This window comes from Phoxinus phoxinus (assembly GCF_949152265.1).
Source record: "Phoxinus phoxinus genome assembly, chromosome: 3".
Classification (NCBI taxonomy): domain Eukaryota; kingdom Metazoa; phylum Chordata; class Actinopteri; order Cypriniformes; family Leuciscidae; genus Phoxinus; species Phoxinus phoxinus.
In genome coordinates, this window is record NC_136878.1 from 11,567,300 (window position 1) to 11,589,124 (window position 21,825).

The following is a 21,825-nucleotide window of genomic DNA, read 5'->3' on the forward strand; positions in this document are numbered from 1 at the left end:
TTTCAGAGTTGGTGACTATGAGAGCTTCATCCTGATAGGCGGGTTTAGAGTCAGCGATGTGAGAGCTCAATCCTGATTGGGTCAGACTTCAGCGAAGATTCACGTGTATGGCAATGGACAGCCGAAGCGATGCGTTACTGTGTATGACACTTTACTTCAGGATTTCTTGATTATTTAGCTAAACTGTTATTTTTATCTGCTACAAGAATAGTGCAACGAGTTAAGCTCGGTGGATGACCACAAATATGAGATTTTAGCAAGGTTGTATTGCTTTGCTCAGCATATACTGATACATTTGCTGGGAAATATCTTGCAAATTCAGAAGTTTGACCAAGTTCTAATATTCAGGATGCAAACAAGAGAGTTGTTGGTTTCAGCACCAGGGAAAGTCATTCTCCACGGTGAGCATTCTGTCGTGCACGGAAAGGTGGGTGTTTAAATCATCAGACATAAATCTTTAACGTCTTTTAATTACGAGTTTGCGATTTTCCTTCATTAAAGTGTTTTAGAAAAATCATAGTTTTGAAGGATATTTCGTTTAGGATAATTATTATTATTTTTTAATTTTATTTTTTAAAAGCTGATGGGCCTGAAAATCATTTTCAGCAGTCTTTTGGTGATTTATTGTGTTTGAGTTCCATTTATGTGAATACTTTTTTTAAAATGTGTTTTTATTAATATGTAATTTTTATGTAGTATAGTTTTAATATTTTTATAGTTATTCCATTTTGATACAAAAATTGTGTTTTATCTTAAAATACAACATACAATGTTGGTATTACAGATCAAATGCTAACTTGAAAATGTACTAAGATTGACATTTTCCTTTAACACAAAGTGCTAAGGTGTCATTTGGCAGTAACTGTGATTTTTAGCAAGCTGTAACATTAATGTTATGTAGAGAGTAACAGCTACTGCCATGTTTTTTTTTACCAATATTTATTTAGAAGTTATTATTTCATTGCATATTATTTAATTCAAGTTGTTCCAAACCTGTATGAGTTTCTTTCTTCTGTTTAACACAAAATAATATATTTTAAATAATGTTGGTAACCAGACAGTTGACGGTAGCCATTGACTTCCATAGTATTTTTTTCCTACTATGGAAATCAATGACTACCATCAATGGCTACCATCATCTTTACATCTGGTTACCAAAATTCTTCAAAATACCTAATTTATGTTTAACAGAAGAAAGAAACTCATACAGGTTTGGAACAACATGAGGGTGAGTCAGTGATGACAATTTATTTATTTACATTTTTCACTTTCCCTTTAAAGTCCCTCTTCTGTTCTTTATGGATCTTAAACAGGTTGCTTTGGCTGTGAGTTTGAATTTGCGCACATACCTGCGGCTGCAGTCCACAGCATCCGGTGAAGTGCGTATTAACCTCCCCAATATTGACACTTTTTTGGCCTGGGAAATAACAGCACTGCAGCCTCTTCTGGCTGGCTGTGAAGGTGAGAGAAGATAGATATTTGTTTTTTTATTAAAAGAATAGTTCACCCAAAAATTAAAACTCTGTCATTATTTACCCCTGTATATTCATTGAAGTTGTAATAATGCAGTGTCGGAAAGCAATCATCTCTGGCCTGTGTTTCTTTGACTGTTCATTGTTTCAGCAGAGCAGGGTGACCTGAAGGAACTTGATGCAGATCTTTTGAAGAGACTACGTGAATTCACTGGCATTTTAGATGATTCCACAGACACAAGAAGCATGGCAGTGTTGGCTTTCCTCTACATGTACCTGACTGTTTTTGCAGAGTAAGAACACTGTTCAACTCTACATAATTTATTAAAGTGCCCTATTATGCTTTTTCAGATGTTTTTCTTTTTTTTTTTTTTTTTTTTTTCGTTTATTCCAGGCAATAGCACAAAAAAAAAAATGAAGGTAGACAATATAGTTAAAAAACAAAAACAAAAAAAAATACATTATTCAAATATAACAATCAATTTCAATTCTGCCTGAAAGGGAGTGGGAAGAAGACAACTTATTTAATCGCACCCCAGCATCACCATTTGTAATTGATATTTAGGCTTCATATTTACTGTGCTCTCAGATTATTTACAAATAATATATCACGGTGGCGTTACCACAATAACAATTTAGTTTTTATGACAGCAGTTGTTACCAACAATGTAATAGGAGTACAATCCAAACCATGGTTAACGGACAATATCCAACGATGATAATAGACAATATACCAACAATGGTAATAGACAATATACCAACAATGGTAATAGACAATATACCAACGACGGTAAGAGACACTGAGCACATGTTAACACTATGAGACAGATAACAACAATGTAATAGAAATAAACAATGCCAACAAATGTAATGGACAATATACCAACGATGGTAAGGAAACACTGAGCACATGTTCACACTATGAGACAGAATACAACAGCAATCTTAATTAAATACCCTCATCTCTATATTTTAAAGATGTTACCTTTCATGTATTGTGTAATATAGCTGTTTGTGGATGTAAAGGTCTGCAAAGTTTCAAAGTGCACAACAAATGTAGTTATTGTCCCTCGAAAGAAAGAACAGGTTCGTAACTACCTATATAGGTTTGTAAAACCATGACCTCGAGCCAAACATTATATAATTGTTGGAAACTAGTACTATCAACAACAAAAAATTGTGCATTCCTGGAACTGGGCGTCGTTACACTACATCCTTATGCATCCCTTTCTGCCAGGACTTTTACGTGCTTTTCCCAAATCACAGAAGTGACCTCGACGTCCATGTTAGCGGTAGCATAAGCCGTGTACAAGTGCTGGGGAAGCCTCCTTAGCTGAAATTCAGTTATGGTAATGGTCATTTCGTTTCTGACACGCACTGTAAGCGGTAGACCAATAACAACAGACTAGGCCATCTGACCAATCAGAGCAGAGTTAGCTCAGAGAGACTGAATCCTTGATCAAACCATTTCAGGCACTGTGAAAAAAGAGGTGAAGCTATAATTGTATATTATGGTAAAATTAAAGTGTTTTTTGACCTTGGATGCATGTAAAGCTATTGTGGGAGACCTCCAAAACAAAATTAGGAAACTTTAAAATAGCAAAATAGGGGCACTTTAAATCTGCATATATTTGAAAGCTTCATATGAACATTGTTGTAATTTGGGCTTTTGATATTTGCTGCTGTTTTTTTCCAGAGCTCTGTCCAGCATCACAGTGTCAGTGTGGTCAGAGTTGCCCACAGGAGCTGGTTTAGGCTCCAGTGCCGCCTATAATGTTTGTCTGTCTGCCGCTCTGCTGTCTGCCAGAGGCACCATATCGTCTCCTCTTACGCCACAGCAGGAGTCAGCCAGGTAACACTTCATTACAATGGATTATGGGGCTTTCATGTGTAGATAATGTAGGTAAGGATTGTTTCATTGACTTTTTTACAGGGAGAGTCCCCTTTAAACAACCTGCAATCTTTTGGTTACCAGACCAGATTGTTAGTTATTGCTACACCACCCTTTTAATAGATGCATCTGATCATCTAAAATCAAATGATGAATTAAGCAACCAAGGAGCTGATGAATGATATTAACTAAGAATTCCAAAGACATTGTCCTTCCTCTATCCTCTCAAAGATCCATCCAGGTTTTTGAAAATGTGTGGTTTGAAATACAGGATAAAAGTATAAAAAGGGGTCAAATCTAGAATTGCTCTTCTGGTCATGCTCATTCGCATTTAGCTGCAGTGCTTATGCTGTTATGCAGATGTTCACCCCCATAATTGTTCCTGTCCTCTTCCTATTTTTAATATTAATTTGAATATGTTTTTAAAAATTAAATTTATTCTTGTGATGTCAAAGCTGAATTTTCTGCTTAATGCTGCTTAATATTTCTGTGGAAACTTAAGTACCATTATAAATGTCTTTACGGACAACTTTGATCAATTTAATGCATCCTGGCTGAATAAAAGTATTAATTCCTTAAAAAGACTTTATTGCCCTTTTATTTGTTTTAAAGGCCATTAGCAGCAATAATTGTTGTGCACCTGCTGAAAATGTTCTGTTTTGTAGATGGTGTAAAGAAGAGACGGAGCTGATTAACAGGTGGGCGTTCATGGGCGAGAAGATCATCCATGGGAACCCTTCTGGGGTGGATAATGCTGTGGGCACATGGGGTATGACTGCTGTCTTATGCATTCATGATGCTTCTTCATTTGATGTATTTTGTGTGTGTAATACATCACTTTATGCTTTCTATGACAGGTGGCTTTTTAAGATACCATGCTGGGAATATAACTCCACTAAGCTGGTAAAGTTTTACTCTGCAAAAACTATTTTCACAATATATTTTTTAAGTTACTGTTCCAATTTATCAGTAAAGTACACTGCCTGGCAAAAAAAAAAATTGCTGTTTGGATTTAAATAGGCAAATACTTAAGAGTCTATGACTGGATCATTATTGCAGTGATTATTGTGATTCTAGCATGTTATATGTTTTGGCAACCATTTGTTAACCCTAATTGATGAAGTGTGTAGATTTCATTTCTTAAACAACCATGTAGGAAGATGCATCATGGCCATACTCCAGGATGACAATGTCAAGATTCATCAGCTCAAATTGTGAAATGGTTGAGAGGGAGCATGAAGGATAATTTTCACACATGAATTGGCACCTCTGAGTCCAGACCTTAAATTCATTGAGAGTCTTTGGGATGTGCTGGAGGAGACTTTACAGAGTGCTGGACTCTGTCAATACAAGATCTTGACCAAAAATGTATGCACCTCTTGATGGAAATAAATGTTGTGGTGATGTTTCCATCAAAAGGTGCATCGTTTTTTGGTCAAGATCTTGTATTGACAATGCAATATTCAAGCACTCTGTAAAGTCTACTCCAGCACATCCCAAAGACTTTTGTATATACACATATACAACTTACAAGTATTAGCCTATTCAGCTCCAAACAGCGACTTTTTTTGTGTCCAGGCAGTGTTTATAAAAAGTTATTTCTGTGAAATTACAGAACCAACATCATTTTCTAAGTGTGCTATTGGGTTCATTTTATCCCCAGGGTCCCCATTCTGAGGATCCTTCTCACTAACACCAAAGTACCACGTAGCACCAAAGTGCTTGTTTCTGGAGTGAAGGACAAAATTAACAAGGTAGTAAATGGCTCCCTCCCACCCTCTTCCATATTTTTATTCCTGTGCCCTTCAATTAGCATAATGGCCGGTGTTGTGTGAGGGAGGAACACTCCAGGGGCCCGGTGCTGAGTGCCTTTTAGAAGAGCTCCAAATGAAACACTCTGCCAACGCTCCTGTGCTCGGTTACCCTGACAACGGCAGCAGGTAGCCTCACTGCTGGCACATCCCGATTGGCCAAGTGGAATTCCGGTATTATTGGGGTGGAAAAGAGTAAAGAGTCAGGACAGACGTGAAAGGGGTCATATTCTACACTTTTGTCAAAGGAATAAGCCGTGAACAGGCGCAATTTAGTTTTAATCAGCCATTTCCACCCTCTTTTAGAATTAGTTTTAAAGGTATGGTTGACCCAAAAATGATTCATCATGACCCACCCTCATGTTACTCCAAACCGCACTTTCTTCTGGAAAAAAGGAGATAAAAGGAGATAGTTTATAGAATGTCTGGTTGTTGGGCCAAGTTGGAGGCTTGAGAGGTGAACGCTTTTGCTAATGCTCCTGCCTCACATAATATGGAATTCCTCATTCGATCAGCTGAATATCTGATTTATTCAATTCAGCACAATAGCAGTACATCATACTTCACACTTAGTAAAACACCCAAGAGCAGATGCCATTGATTTTTTTTGCGCGCCAGCCAGTACTTCACACTCCAGCCTACTAGCTGGCATACAAACATTATTATTCATCTTCGTCTGCCAATTTAATGGCAGCTGGCAAAAGTGCATGATATTTTTAACCCCAAACCAGTTAAGTACCCCAACCTGCAGCCGAACTAATCGCGAATTCATCAGTTATTAGAAAATGTCGACGACATAGTACATTGGACTGTTATTTCCAAATGGCAAGAGTTTGATTTGCAGTTGTATGGTGATATTCTGCTTGACTTGACAATTATAATGATCTTTTACTGTGACAAGCTTAAGCTGATTTTTCTTGATGAATAATCTTGTTCCCATAGCTGTGTTTGTCCAGCACTTATCTGTCCTTTTAGTCCTCTGCACTGTGTTGTTTTGCAGTTTCCCTCCGTAATGAAGCCAGTTCTGGAGTCCGTCAGCGCCGTGTCCTGCACCTGTGAACAGACTCTCACAGAGATGGCCACACACGGACCTTCAGCTGAGCACTACAACATACTGGAGGTACTCTCACACAGATTTTTCTTCAGAAACAAGTATATAATGATAATTTGAACCAGACACTTTGGGGAATCAGAAAGATTTCTTTCATGGTAGGAAAAAAAATTCAGCAGTTGCTTTTGCTATTTAATACGGTTAAAACTTTTGGGATTGATAGTTTTCTTTTTTTAATGATTTGGTGCTCAAAAACATTTCACATTATTAGTGCTGAAAAAAGTTGTGCTGTGTAATATTTTTTGTGGAAAACCTAATTTTATTTAGGATTCTTTGATAAATGAAATGTCAAAAGAGCTGCATTTATTTGAAATATTTTTGTAACCATTTAAATGTCTTTGTCTTTTTGGTTACACTTTATTTTGATAATCCACTTTAGACATTCTACTAACTATAAGTAACTTTTCAACTACATGTCAACTAACTCTCATTAGAGTATTATTAGACTCTCAGTAGACTGCTAGGTTAGGGTTAGGTGTTAGGGTTCTGGTTAGTAGAATAAGTTGACTTGTAGTTGCCAAATTACTTATAGTCAGTAGAATGTCTGTTGAGGGACAGAATAAAGTGTTAGCTGATATTAAGCAGACAGATATTAAGCAGACAGTTTATTAATAATCTAATGATATTAATATTAATAATATTAATGCTTTGTGTTTCATTATTACATTTTTGCATGTAAATGAGTCGGTCCGAATGGACATGGGCTGGTGACTTAAAATTCCCAGTCAGCGGTATCAACTGTGACCAAATCTTAGCTGAGACATATATCATACAGTCAGACATAAATCAAAGTGGATGTCTGCCTTTTCTTTAACCCAAGATGATTCTGGGGTCATATCAATATCCATCACACTTGCAGCAAACAGAAAATGTTGTGTAGTGAACAACCAGTATAATGATCAATTATTGTATTCCTGAAAATCTTGTTACATTATACAAGAGATGTTGTTGGAGACATGGCCCAGCAGTTTTGCGCATTACACATTGATTTGGGTTGGGCAGAAGAGCAAGTTTGAATCTTTATCCTGTTTTCTGCCCATAAATGCCTGTCCTCCCTCAAATCTCCTTTAAGTACAAAGTGGCAAGAGACCAAAGAAATGATCAATATATCTATTCAGATAAAGCCCTGATGGCTGGATGGATGGATTTTATTGATCCTTTCCTCTGTGTTATTTGTCATCAGGAGCTGATTGATATAAACCAGCACCATCTGAATGTGATGGGTGTGGGTCACACATCTTTGGACACACTGTGTAGGGTCACTTTGGCCAGGGGTCTGCACAGCAAACTGACGGGGGCAGGAGGAGGAGGCTGTGGAATCACTCTCCTACGGCCAGGTACCAATATACACACCAGAATACCACAACAAAGATAAAAAAATTTTTTTTAATATGTTTGCTTATTCGTATGGTTGGACCATCAAAAGTCAGAAGAAAAGACATTGGTTAATGGACAATTCCGGTGAAAAATGAACCTAGGTGTAATTAACACATGGTTACCGAGTCGATTGTTCTCTGGGATGCGTTTTCAAGATAATCGAATGTAAAGAGTTTTATCTATAAAAACAGATTAGCTTATAACGCTAGTATATGGGGCATATAATAGGTAAAAGTAAATTGCTAGTTAATACCACTAACAAGGCTCAAAATAGCCTCACACTAACACGGTAGCATAATGAAGCACAATCTCGACTAGTCGAGCCACGAACGCTATGCTACGTTAGATTTCACAAACGTAATTCCTATCGACCAGCTCACTTAGCACGGCGTTTGTGGCTCGACTAGTCGAGAATGTTTTCCAAGATGGCTCCTGCCTGTATACGCGTAATGTACTGTCTTTATAAAGTATCTTCTTATTAAACTGTCTGTACACTTACAAAGTTCTCAATGCTTCGGTTTGCATGTAGGGACCCTCATTATGCTACCGTGTTAGTGTGAGGCTATTTTGAGCCTTGTTAGTGGTATTAACTAGCGATTTACTTTTACCTATTGTATGCCCCATATACTAGCATTATAAGCTAATCTGTTTTTATAGATACAACTCTTTACATTCGATTATCATGAAAACGCATCCCAGAGAACGATCGACTCGGTAACCATGTGTTAATTACCCCTAGGTTCATTTTTCACTGGAATTGTTTTTTAATAAAGTAAGATTAATTACATGTGTGTTAATTAACATTTAGTTATTGCAGGTTTTGCGAGAGTTTGCATTTCACTGTTTTTATTTATTAATCGGTTTTTATGCAAGTGAGATGAGCAAATGTCTGCTCACATTGAGTCTAGAACTACAATAACCATCATGTTTACACCGCACACACAACGCCTCTGCACTTACTCCCAATTTCTCTCAACATGGGGACAGGAGAGGTGACAGTTAATAAATGGGAAAACAAAGAAACTTGCATTACTTATTTGAAAAAGTAACTCTTAAATTTACAGCTAAATATCTGAGTACTTTACTAGTTACTTGAAAAAAGTAATCTGATTACGTAACTCACGTTACTTGTCATTCATTACCCCTAATATTGCTAGGGCTTTGTAATATATTTGTGTAGACAACTAGACAATCTTCTGTCAATTCTGACACCTGATTTATTATAATTGCACCAATCATTATGGTTTTTGTATGAAATGTCTTCATGGAACCCTATGGTGTGTATTTTTTATATGCTTCCTGTGGTTAATCAGTCTGATTGCTGCCTATTGTTTGAAAAGTCTCCATGAGGGTGGCACCCTGCAGACTGCGTGACTGTTTAATGCGATTTGTGAGGTAAATCTTGCTTGTCACTCTTGTCTGACAAAGCTAACAACTTGACACAGAAGCTGTCAGACTGGGGCTGGGCCACACTCTTTGTTTATGCCTGAAGCCACTAACGCATTGAATTTTAATAAGGATCTTAGAACCCTCAAAAACAGCCTCCAATAAAGAGGAGACACAATGCAGGAAGAAGCCGGGCAACGTTTATGGTGTAATGTTGTTAGCCTAGCAGCTTGAGAATGTGACATTGTCATTTCTAGGCATGCCTTGTTAGGGTTGAATTGAGACTTCTGAGGTAAAGTCCTTTTCTTTATTGGTCTTTCTCAGCTGTTGTGTGTCCTGTCGCTCCTTTAAATCAGGTTGTTTGCCATCTCAGCGTTATTTAAAGGTCTCCATTATGCTTTTCGGGTATTACCTTTCATGTAGTGTGTTATATAGCTGTTCATTGTCTCCCAAAAGAACCAATTCTGTACTGCCTTGAAACAGGTTGTCAGTAATTCCAGTGTTACTTCCTGCACAAATCTTGTATCCAATCCTCCCAATATAATATATAATATAATATAATATATAAAAAGTTTGGGCTTAGTAAATTTAATTAAGTTTCTGATGCACACTGTACACAAAGGTTGCATATATTTGATCAAAAATACAGTGAAAGCAGTAATATTGTTAAATATTATTACAATTTAAAATAACTGTTTTCTTATTTAAAATGTAATTTAAGCTGAATTTTCAGCATTATTACTCCAGTCTTCAGTGTCACATGGTTCTTCAGAAACATTATTATATGATGAATTGGTGCTCAAGAAACCTTTATTATTATTGTCAATGCTGAAAACTGTTTGTTGATACATTGTGCTGCTATTTTTGTGGAAACCATGATGCATTTGTTTTCAGGATTGTTCAAAAGAACAGCATTTCTTGTATAGCAGTATTAATGACTTTACTGTCACTTTTGATCAATTTAATGCATCCTTGCTGAATTAAAGTATTAATTTCTTTCTTTCTTTCTTTCTTTTTTTTTAAATACAACGACCCTAAACGTTATATTATATTATATTATTGAATGCAATTTGGTTCAGTGATGCAGGAATTCCACATTTACACATTTAGCTTAAACTCCATGGAGCTTTTGTTTTATAGAGTAATTTGTCTAGGTCTTGGTGTTAATGGGTATGTTTTCGTCCTTTTTGCTTGCAGAGACAGATGCATCAGTGATTCAGAGCACCTTTGAGGAGTTAAAGTCTTGTGGCTTTGACTGCTGGGAGACCAGTATTGGAGCTCCTGGGGTACAGCAGCACTCATCTGCTGCGCTCGGTCAGGACATACTGAAGATCCTCAACAGCTACTGAGACTCAAAGCAAACAATGCACTTTATGCTTCGTTGTTATCATTAGCTGCTGCTGTTACTCTGGATCTTGGTTCGACAAATGTAGTTCATAGTCATTCTTTGAAAATTGGAAAATGATATAAAACAAAAGCGAATCATCTGTTGAATTAAGACTTATTTGAAATATATTTGTATTATTACACTCAAGAGTGGTTATGCACTGTGAATGTTTTTTTCTTCACACATCGATGCCACTAGATGGCAGCAGAGTGTAACACATGGATTTAATACTGTCAATTTTAGTGTGTGAATGCAAATAATAGATATTTTAAATACATATGAATGAAATTCATTTAAAATAATATTTAATAAATTCCAGTATTCTTTTTCATTAAAAGCTATATTGCACAAGAAATCATCTCCTGTCCTTTCTGTGTATTCCTAGCAAATGTAGGACGATCATCTCATTTGCCAAAATGTTTCTCAACACGGATCACATTCCCGACCAGAACTAGCACAGCTTGGAGCATTTTGGATTGAGTACAGCCGTTGTATTACTGTCACTAAACCCAAAGTAATTACTTTTCAGTTCTTTGCTCTTTGTCAGAATATTTTGCACCATAACGGGGTTGAAGCCAAGTAGCGGATGCAAGGATGCATTTGGCTGTCGACCAGACGCAGGCAGACCAAGCTGATCTGTGAAGCGCAGTGATGAAATAAACGCTTTGCACTTTGAGCGGAGCACATTTCCCCACAGTCCCAGGAGAGGGGTGTAATTTTAGTGGTGTTTTGTGAGGAACAGATAAAGAGGGCTATCTTCAGCACGCAAGACCTGGAGCTAGAGAAAAGGAAATGGATTTGCACTGAGATTAATGTGTTCCTGTAAACTGAAGGCCGGCAGAAGGACAGAGTCTCTTATGCTTGAACAAGTCAATTTGAGAAGACCTGGGGAGGTCAGAGAAAGTGAGTTTGAAAAGTGAGTTTTCGCCTTTGAAAGTGAGTTCTGACAGTTTTGAAAATGCGAAGCCGTCAAGCATGCTTAGTTCACCCAAGGTTTAGTTCACCCAAAAATGAAAATTCTGTCAGTAATTACTCACCCTCATGTAGTTCCAACCCTGTAAGACTTTCGTTCATCTTCGGAACACAAATTAAGATATTTTTGATTAAATCTGAGAGTTGTCTCACTCCTCCATAGGCTCCATAGGCCGGCCCAGAAAGTTATTAAAGACATTGTTAAAAAAAAAGTCCAAGTGGCTCAAGAGCCATTCCACCGAATGGGTGACATTTGCTTGTTGTAACTTTTTCAAAATTAAACTTTATTTTTTATATTTTTCAACACTGAATCTAATACTACACATGTTTAACTATTCAGAATGTGTATTGGTCAATCTCAGGCAACTTTATTTATTTTTTTACAAGGTTTCTTAGCAAAAGATGGACGCATGTTTTCTCAGTCCTGTTACCGAAACTCATGTGCCATTTAAAAAGCATGTTTAAAAGCATGTCAATTAATTCCTTTGTTTTCCCCACAAGAAAGTGTTTATTTTAAAGAAATTGTTGGTTATATGTTAAAATAATTGACATTTGTGACAAAAAAGTCACTATATATTAAGGGAAGGTGTATTTTAACAAAAAACACGAAGCAATTTTTTCATTTTAAAGAAGACCGAAGCCTCAAGTTTATAATTTTTTGAATAATTTAATTTATTAAACAAATGTATAAATGATGGACCAAACAAAACTGATAAAAACAGTGGTTTAACACTATTTTTTTAGAAAAAGAAAACATAATAGTAACAGGACTGAACACTTGGTAACAGGAATGAACATTGGGTAACAGGAATGAGTGTCCATATGTGTGTGTATGAGAGAGAGTGTACATGACTGTGTGTGCATAAGATTTCTGTGTTGAAGTGATGTACTATGTGCTAGTAGTACTTCACAGTGAAGGAGGTGGAAAGAGAAAGAAGGAGAGAGAGAAGGAGGGAAGTTAAGAAAAAGCATTTTCTTTTAAAAAAAAATTCAAAAAAGGGAGAAAAGACAGGGTTGCGAGTGTGTCTCGCTCCTTCCATTGCAATATGCCATAGGTGGGTGTTTCTGGCACCTGCATAGTATGGGTTTTCTCCATCTTCTACAAAATATAAGACAAAGACAAAACGTTTAAGTCACTTCATGGTGGACTGGCTTCCTGGAAGTATGGTGTTCACATTGTAAAACTAATGCTAATGTCTACAATATAAGTAATTACAACCTTAAAACTCATAATTCAGGTGAAAAGTATTATATCAACTCATATTTACAGTATTAAATCAACAAAACAGAGGACTCTACTCACTCCTGTTACTTTAACTCACTCCTGTTATTTTTCATATAAGTAACAGGACTGAAAGTAACAGGATTGAGTTTTTAAGCAAAACATTATCAAATACATGGCATACGGCCACATAGCATACAGTTAATAGCATGAGGACACTGAGCAAATTCTAGTGACTGGCCAAAAGTGAATATTTTTAAAATAAACAAATAAAATCTAAGAAATAATTTAGGTAACAGGACAGTATGCTGAGATTAACCTTCTCAGTCATATTTACAATTTCATCAAGTATACAAAAATTAAAATGAGAGGACTTACTTATGGTCTTCCCATTGCCTTCAGAAGATCCAGATGATGCAACTTCCTGTTGAAAATGTGTCTTTTGGAATATTCCAAGTTTTTCAGAGGGGGGGATGTGTTAGGGTAACAGGACTGAGTGAAAACCCGGGGACACGACTAAAATATGTATTTTATCTAAAATATTAGATAAAATATTTTTTTCTCATGAAAAAAATACATTCTAAAGCATGGATTGGATATAATGTCACAAAACAATGCAAACAAATTCAGATTTCTGAAGGATTTTAATCATTATATTTCATGGTAAAGTTTAGAGATAGAGAGTGGGGACATGCAGAAAATGCAATTTTTTTGTGTTCTATGTAGTTTTTATTTATGTTTTTAATTATACATTTTAAATTTGTAGTTAGCTTAATGTGCAGGACATTTTGCTTAATAATAAAATGTATTTTAGAGTTAATTTTCATGCAATTTTATACATACAATGTCCTGGGGACAGAAATGTCACCCTTTCGGTGGAATGGCCCTCAACCATATGTTTATCAAGCGACGAGAATACTTTTTGTGAGCAAAACCAAAATAACAACATTATTCAACTATTAATTTTCTTTTTTGTGGGCCTCTGAGTGTGTTCCCCTAGTCTAACAGCGCAGCGCTTCTGTTTAATAACTTTCTTGGCCGGCAAGTTTCAATTACAATAGAAGCCTATGGAGGAGTGAGACAGCTCTCAGATTTAATCAAAAAATATCTTAATTTGTGTTCCGAAGAATCTTACGGGGTTGGAACAACATGAGGGCGAGTAATTACTGACAACATTTTTGGGTGAACTAAACCTTTTAATCCAGGTGCGTTTCGGAGTGTAAGACCAGGCCGGTTGCAAAAACTGTCTTACAAGTTATTCATCAAATTTTTTTTCTTCAAGACTGGTCATAACTTTTCAATCAGTTACATAAAAAAGTAGATTGGTCTAATTTGATTACGAAAAGTAAGACTGATAAGCCCTAACGAATCGACGATACAGTCTTAACTTAGCGCCTGCATGCAACAGGTTTTCCTGGCAAGTGTAATTTTCTTCGTCTTTTGTCTTAATTGTATTATTAGCATATTTGTTTTGTCTTAGGCTATTTATGTTTTGTGCAGAAAACAAAATTCGGTTTTTGTCCATATAATGCACATCAGTTTAGATCAAAAACAACATTGGACCCCATTGACTTTCAATGGACATCTTTGTTTGAACTATCCCTTTAAGAGCTTGAACAGTTACTTTTAATGACAACATACTCACATTTTGCCTGTTTTGCTCACTCTATTAATTTCTTTAAAAAAAAAATCTTACTGACCCCAAAACTTTTTAATGGTAGTTTATTCAGCAAGGATGCATTAAATTGATAATTAAGTACAGTGAAGACATTTATAATGCTACAAAAATATATATTTTAACAAATGACGTTTTTGAAAATGTTCTATTCATCAAAGAATCCTGAAAAAAATATGCATCTCAAAAACATTACACGGCACAACCGTTTTCAACATTGATAAGAGTTGCCTTGAGCTTCAAATCAGCATATTAAAATGATTTCTGAAGGATCTTGCAACAATGAAGCTGCTCAAAATTTAGTTTGCCGCCACAAGAATAAATGACATTTTAAAATCTAGAACCGTATAGAACAGTTGTTTTAAATTGTAACAATACAATACTAATACTATTATAATATTATAGTGTTTGCTGTATTCGTGAGCAAATCTTAACGACCCTAAACTTTTGAGGCGAAGTGCACTATTTTTACTTTCATAAATCAGATTTACACCTCTGGAGTACATTGATGTTTAAGAATCTGCCTCAGCGGAACAACCGCAGTGCTCCGAGGAAGTGACCTCCTCAGACCCCAGAAGTGAGCCGTTGTCCTCTCGTCAATCATGGCGTGTGGCATTTACCCACAAACTGGCCACCAACCTGTTCATACACACTCTGAATATTGCTTCATCTGATGCTATCAGCTTTAAAGGGTAAAAATGAGTCGCATCATCTTCCTTTCCCATTTTCTCCCTGCTGCCACATCCACTTTAGCCCGATCCAATTTGGATCTCATCCTCAGACAGATTGAGGAATCGCTTTTCAATCTTTGATCTGCTGTAATGAAAAGAGAGAGGGTACTGCCTGTGAATGCGGTAACCGGATTAGCGGAGGGAGGAGAAGGCGACGTCGGCCGTTTCGAGGGGGAACAGATGAATGAGTAAAGCTGGCTTTAACCAGAAGAGGGGGGCACAGGACCGGCCCACGCCACCCAAATCCCCCTGACCTGCTGCTAGTCATGTGCCTAGTGTTTGTGCTGACAAACAATTGCACAAAATTGGATCCCCCAAATCGTTATCGACTTCTCCTCTTCCCTTCCCTCCTGCTCTCGGACATGAGAGCCCTTGATAGGGCCGGCTATGAGTTAAACACTATTGGCAGTTTTGAAGTCTGTCCAACAAACAACTGGCTGAGGATGTTGGATAGAAAAGGTCAGTTTGTGGAGAAAAAAAAAAAACTGGAATAATTGATTTTTTTCTTCTTCTTTCTTTCGCCCTTCTCTGTTGTTTTTATTCATTTCTTTAAATGTCAGAAGGCTTTTGTGTGGCATAGGCAGACAGGTTGTATGAATGAATGAATGGGAACTGGCTGGCTGAGGCTGCCTTTCGTGAACCTTGACCCCTCTGTGTGGCGTCCTCTCCGCGCATTCTCTCTTGTGTCAAATCCGTGTCTTCGGCCCCCGCCGTAACCCCAGCTTGAATTTAATTACCACTGAGCTCTTCAATTTAAATTGCATTGATGAAGAGCAATGAGGAGGAGGAGGGGTGAGCCGTACCTCTCTGTCTCTTCTCCCCGCGAGGCACAGATGGTATTTTTTATCAATGTCAGCGGCAGCTTCTTTCTGCACTGATGAATAGATTGTAAGGATGGCCTGACATTATTTCAGATAACAGAGGCAGCTAAGAAAAGGGGTCAAGGATGGAGAGGAACGACAGAGCCATTGAAATATAATAAACCAAGTATTCAGGACTCAGTTATTTTGTTTGTCTCTTGCATGTTGCGCTGCATAAAGAAATGTCAGCTGAAATGATTTCCCTTTCGTGTGTTCGTTTAACCAAAGTTCAAGAGTGACGGGAGTAAATAAGAAGACTTGATGTGTTTTTATTCCTCTTTTCTCTGGGCATGTGAGCATTGTGCGGCGGTGTTTGACTCGGCCTCTGCAGGGATGTGACACTGCGTGTGATAGATATGAACTCTGAGTTTGTCTGTGTGATGCTCTTGTAAACAGATCATAGCAGAAGAGCACGCTGGCAGCATGTCCTTTTTGTCAGAGTCGCACGGATAAAAATCAGCATCTGACCAACTCTGTGACTGTCGGTATTTTTTAATCTTCTCCACAGGCTCTGCCTTTACTGGGAAAGTAACATTTATCACCCTTCTTTCCTTTACTGTCCTTTCCCTTCCCTCTCCTGTTATCTATCCTGTCGTTGTCATCTTGCCTTTTCTTTTTTTCTGTCTTGTCATTTACATCCTTGCTTCGCACTTCCTTTTCCTGTTTTTTGTCTTTCCCTTTCCTGTTATCTGTCCTTTTCCTCTTTCCTTTTTATCCTTCTAATACTTTTGCTTTTCCTTTTCTTGTTCCTTTTTCCTGTCGTGTTATTTTCCCCTTTCCTTTTCTTTTCTTTTTTTGCCATGACTTTTTCTTCTCCTTTTTCCTATCCTGTTATTTTACTATTAAAAACACATCTCTTTGGCCTAGCATACACATAACACATTATAGACTTCTATAACTCAATGTTAGGCTGCATTTTTAGATCAGCCGGAACCGGGAACACTTCCCACAAATCCTGATGTACTCATTACATCATAAGAAGAAAGGCGTCTACGCTAATATTAGTCTCTCTGTTTATCCCGAGGTTTACCGCAGTCCACCGGATTCAGGCCATATCCGGATCTGATGAAGGACCTGTGCCTGGACACGACGACAACACAGTCCTGAAGTGTCAACTAGTCTCTCCCCTGTGAAGGCCTCCCTCCCTTCCCTTTACCTCTGTACAGATAAAACGTTGTCGGGATAATTCCGGTTCACGTGTCTATGCGGAAGCAAATTACAGAAAATTCTGTATTATAAATTTTTTTCAAGGCTTGTACCTTGGAACTTATTTCATGGTTTGCGTTCTCGAGACACCAGGCACTGTTTTGTGCAAATGAGCGGCCGGATCGCATTAAGGGTTTTCTGTTAGAGCGGTGTCGTGTTAGCGGCCCCTAAGTTAATAACTAATGATCGTTGCGACGGAAGTGAATCAATCAAATCTAACTTTAGCTGGACAATAACTCTGATCTAGAGCTGCTGTAAAGCCAAAACAATCGCTGTTACTTTAAATTCCTATTATCACTGTGAAGCTGCTTTGAAACAATCTATATTGTTAAAAGCGCTGTATAAATTAAGGTGACTTGACTTTCCATTTTCTTTATCTGACCTTTCCTCTTTACTTTCCTTTTCCTCTCCTCCTTTTTCCTGTCATGTTGTTTCTGAAAACAACTCTTTCTATGTTCTCTCTCCTATCCTTTCCCCCTCATTTCCTCTCTTTTCCTCTGATTCTTTCCTTTCTATTTCCATATCTTGTCCTTTCCCTTTTCCTGTTCTGTCATTTTCTTTTTTCTTTTTCCTCTTCCCCATTTCATGTTTTGTCACTTCCCTCTCCTCTCCTTTCCTCCTCCTCTATTCTATTATTTTCCTTTCCATTTCCTTTTTTCTGTCCTTTTCCCTGTTCTGTAATTTCCCCTTACCATTTCCTCTTACCTGACGTTTTTCTCCTTCCTTTCCTTTTCCTCTCCTATCCTCTCTAGTTCATTAGACGTATTGATTTTTAACCCTAGCAACTTTAGCAAAATCGAGACTAGTGATATTTCACGGGTAAAGCAGGGTGCAATTCCAATTCGTGAGAAGGCTTTCGTCTTGCCCACCTGTGACCTCCTATGACCTCTCACCTTCTTCAAGAGCTCGTGGCTCTGCGGCTGAGCTGGACTCTTTTCTCGGCTCCTCTTGAGAAGATGCTGCAGGGGTCAGGGTCAAGGTGGTGTAAAATGAGAGTATGTATGGGAGTCTGCGTGTCTTTCAGAGTGAAGAAAGGCATTCCCCTTCTGCCTGGCCCTGGTGAGAAGTGAGAGCAGAGGTCAGCTGACCCCATTAAGGCTGTCGGCTGCAGAAGAATCTGGCACAGACCTGCACATGTCGAAAGGCTGAAGCATTTGTGTGCGTAGGAGAGAGAAAAGAAGTCCTTGTGTGAGCGCTTGAATAGATGGGATGAATCCGTGAGAACAGAAGACTGCAACGTCTTATAGACACTTCAGGTTGATGAATTCACTGAAGGTCTTGTCTTGATTAATGATCACTTTTGATCCAATATCATTGTTATTCACAGTCTCAGTGAAAGCATATCAGTTCAGTGATAAATGATTCTGTGTAGTATGTTAATAGCTCTTGAAGTTCTTATTTCACAAACTGATGTGCATGTTTTTAAATCATAATAATTCCATGGCATTCCTTGTAGTACCATGAAAATACCATAGCATATCATATATGAAAAGGTAATCAAACAGCCTCATATTGATTTAAAGACTGGAGAACCTTTTTACAACCCTTTAACAAATTTCGATTTTTCATTAAAAAGTCTATGAAAACATGATGTGTCATCATAACCTATTACATGTACCATAAAATGTTACTTCGAGAATACCATGATACTACCCATATATCAGAGTACCATGATATTTCCATCTGACTCTCCCACACCATGGTCCTTTTTTTCCTAAGGATTTATATCAGAGAAATAGCATAACATTCTTTATTATGCCAGTGTTACTGTATATATACCATATTGATTTTACAAAATTAAATATCTGAACTGTACTAAGTGTTTAGGTGCTCAAGTCTACAGATCTAATTGCAGAGTAATGCTTTTGTTGTGCTGTAGGTTTTGAAGAGCTTCATTGATTTTTGTAGCAGTGCTCATCTCTGCTTGGCTAACGCTCAGAGCATGAAGCCTGTCAGACTCTCCTCAGAAAATCTCTCAGAGCAAATCGAAGCAGTTCAGAGTGGAGGGTGTCGGGGAAGGGCACCTTTACCTGCTCCACACACACACACACACACACACACACACACACACACACACACACACACACACACACACACACACACACCGTGTTTTCATGTTTTATGGGGACTTTCCATAGACATAATGATTTTTATACTCTACAAACTGAATATTATGTCCCCTTTCACTAACCCTATCACCAAAACCTACCCATCACAGAAACATTTCTGCGTTTTTGCATCACTTAGTATGATATATAAACAGTTTTTTTCATGGCGACCAAAAAATATCCCCACTAGGACAAGGATTTTAGACATTGCCATCTTTGTAAATATAATTTAGGGTATACCAGGACAATTTCTCTTTCATTTTCTCCGTAGTCACTTGATTTTTGAATAATTGATTTTTAACATTTGCTTATAAACCTCTAAGGCAGAGCAGGGTTTCGCTGAAGCTGTTTGTCCACATTATTTCAGCTTATTTTTGTAATAATCATATTTAAAAGTGGAATTCCATTTAAAAAAACATTGCCGATGATTCTGCAAAGAATATGCACCAGTCAGACAATCAAAACAAGAAAATTGCGCCAAAAGAACTCTTTAGCACCGCCCACTAACATGAATCACTGTGAATACTTGTGTATTATACATAGGTGTATATACCAATCAAAATCCTTAAATCAGTAGTATTGTATTTCTGTCATTTTTAACTCAACTGTCATTTTCAATGCGTCTGTTTTTAGGCCTTCCTGTATGGGTCTCTCGAGCACTGGAAAGATTTTCAAATATTAACTTCGTTGCTAAAGCTCTTGCCTGATCTTAACACTTCTTTTTCCAGTGATTTTCCTCCGACCTTTTCTTTTTTGTAATGTCTCTCAGCCATCTTTCTTTCTACAGTCTTTTTAAAAATCCTCTTTTTTTGCTCACTCTCTCTCTCTTCTCCCATCATGAGTGTATACACCCCTTTCTACCGATCGGCATGTTATAACACTCGGTCAGGTCCGGTCCGGTCCACTCTCAACAGCGTTTCACAGAAATAACTTACTGCACCTTGAAGTACACCGTCTTGTTCCATTGTCTTTTTGTCAGATTTAGATTTTTTGTATCAAATCAAAGTTTGTAATGTTGTGATTTACCTTGTTGCTGGTTGGTTTGGTTCATGCCTTGTAACTCTTTTACGAAGGCATTTGAAACATGAATGGGGAAAAACACTTTCGAAACCAGGAAGAGGTGGACGGGCACGGTTGCATTCTATAGCGCTCCTCACAATTTATTGCTATAGAGTTTGCCATTAGCATGTTGCAATGCTAGGGCTGTGATACTATGTGAATACAAATACATAGCACACTCAGATATTTCATAAATAAAAAAATATTTTTATTTGTTCATGGTTTTAATTAATCCAAGTATTGAATGAAAGTTTGTTTATAATGGACATTTCTCAGGTCTTATCCAGAATTCTGGGGTTGCTTTCTTTATACATCGGCACATGCATTGATTCCTTAAACCTTTATTATTCATTATACCTTTGCTTTGATAAAAGGAACAGCGTTTGAGGGTCCTGCTTTTATCCACATTGGCCTAATATGCAATAACTTATACTCATTGCAGTGTCAAACCGAATTTCCTGAGCTTTCATATCTTCACTGTGAATGACAGCTGATTGCACGGTGGATTTTCAGGTGTCTAAATGCGGCCTTTGTGGATGGACCAGACACGGCCGCATGTCGGAAATTAATTAGAGTTTAGTTAATTCCGTCATCCCACATTGCGCTCAATTCTCTCTCTCCTTTTAAAATGCAGATGTTCATTTGATAAGACAGCATCCTCTGTCCGCAGAGATAAGCGTAATTTAATCCAATGCAAATGCAATTGCTTTGGCGCTTAATGGAGAATATAACATCCCGCTCTGATTTCGGGGGCGCATTTAAATAAAAATTGAAACAAGCAGCATCCGTGCCAAGTCCAATCCCATCTCATGCAGATCAACCGATTTGAACTGCATTTGAATAAATTAAAATTGAAGACATACCATCTTGATGTATGAGAAATCATCCATGAGTCTTAGAGTGATTGAACCATTTCATCTCCAGCTATCAGTTTCAAATACATGCTAATTCTGTGGTTTCATTCTCCATCTATTATGACTCGGACCTGGAGCTTGGATTTGCGTGAGCCTGCGGTCACCTTGGCTTTAAATGATGTGTGCAAATGACCTGCGGTGGGCCCTGACCGTGCCAGTGCTTCGCCTTCCTGTCTGCCCACTCGGCTGCTGTAATTAGAGCTGTGCAGGTAGGAGTGTTCAGATTTCATCTGCTGAATTCCTGATAATATCTAATAATCTGAAAGCGTTTTAAAATTGGTCTCTCGTGCTCATGCATTATGCATGAGCTGCTGATTGCTTTTTTGCATAGATTAGCAATCATTTTACAGATATATTTTAAGAGGGAAAAGCTCTCTGCGAAACGCTCATAAGGACGGAGAGACTTTAGGTTTTGCATTGGCTTGCATTTGAGATGCTAGTTACAGGTAATTTAGGTCCCTCTCTCGCTCTCTCTTTCTCGGCTCCTGATTTCTGCCTCCATGCACATCATCAGCAGAGGAATGTCTCTAATTTCTTGTCCTCTTTTCTCTTGATTGCTCACTTGTTGAGCGTCGAGGCATCTGCACAGCTCGCCGTGTCCTGCGCTGTTTCCCAGAGTTCAAGTGCTGTTGAGCAATCAGCA

General features: G+C 37.7%; 1 protein-coding gene across 4 annotated transcripts; it reads left to right on the top strand.

Moving 5' to 3' along the window:
- Positions 1-28: 28 nt before the first annotated feature.
- Positions 29-10,787, top strand: mvk (mevalonate kinase). Of its 4 annotated transcripts, none has more exons than XM_079608601.1 (11): positions 47-141; positions 349-427; positions 1,314-1,461; positions 1,627-1,765; positions 3,169-3,324; positions 4,029-4,132; positions 4,221-4,266; positions 5,027-5,117; positions 6,175-6,294; positions 7,469-7,622; positions 10,246-10,787. In XM_079608601.1, the coding sequence occupies exons 2-11, from the start codon at positions 350-352 to the stop codon at positions 10,395-10,397; spliced, it is 1,188 nt and encodes a 395-aa protein (XP_079464727.1). In that variant the 5' UTR covers positions 47-141; position 349; the 3' UTR covers positions 10,398-10,787. The 4 variants fall into 4 exon arrangements, with proteins under 4 accessions (XP_079464726.1, XP_079464727.1, XP_079464725.1 ...); XM_079608599.1 differs by having other exon boundaries at positions 1,624-1,765; positions 10,246-10,784; XM_079608600.1 differs by having other exon boundaries at positions 29-427.
- Positions 10,788-21,825: the final 11,038 nt, after the last annotated feature.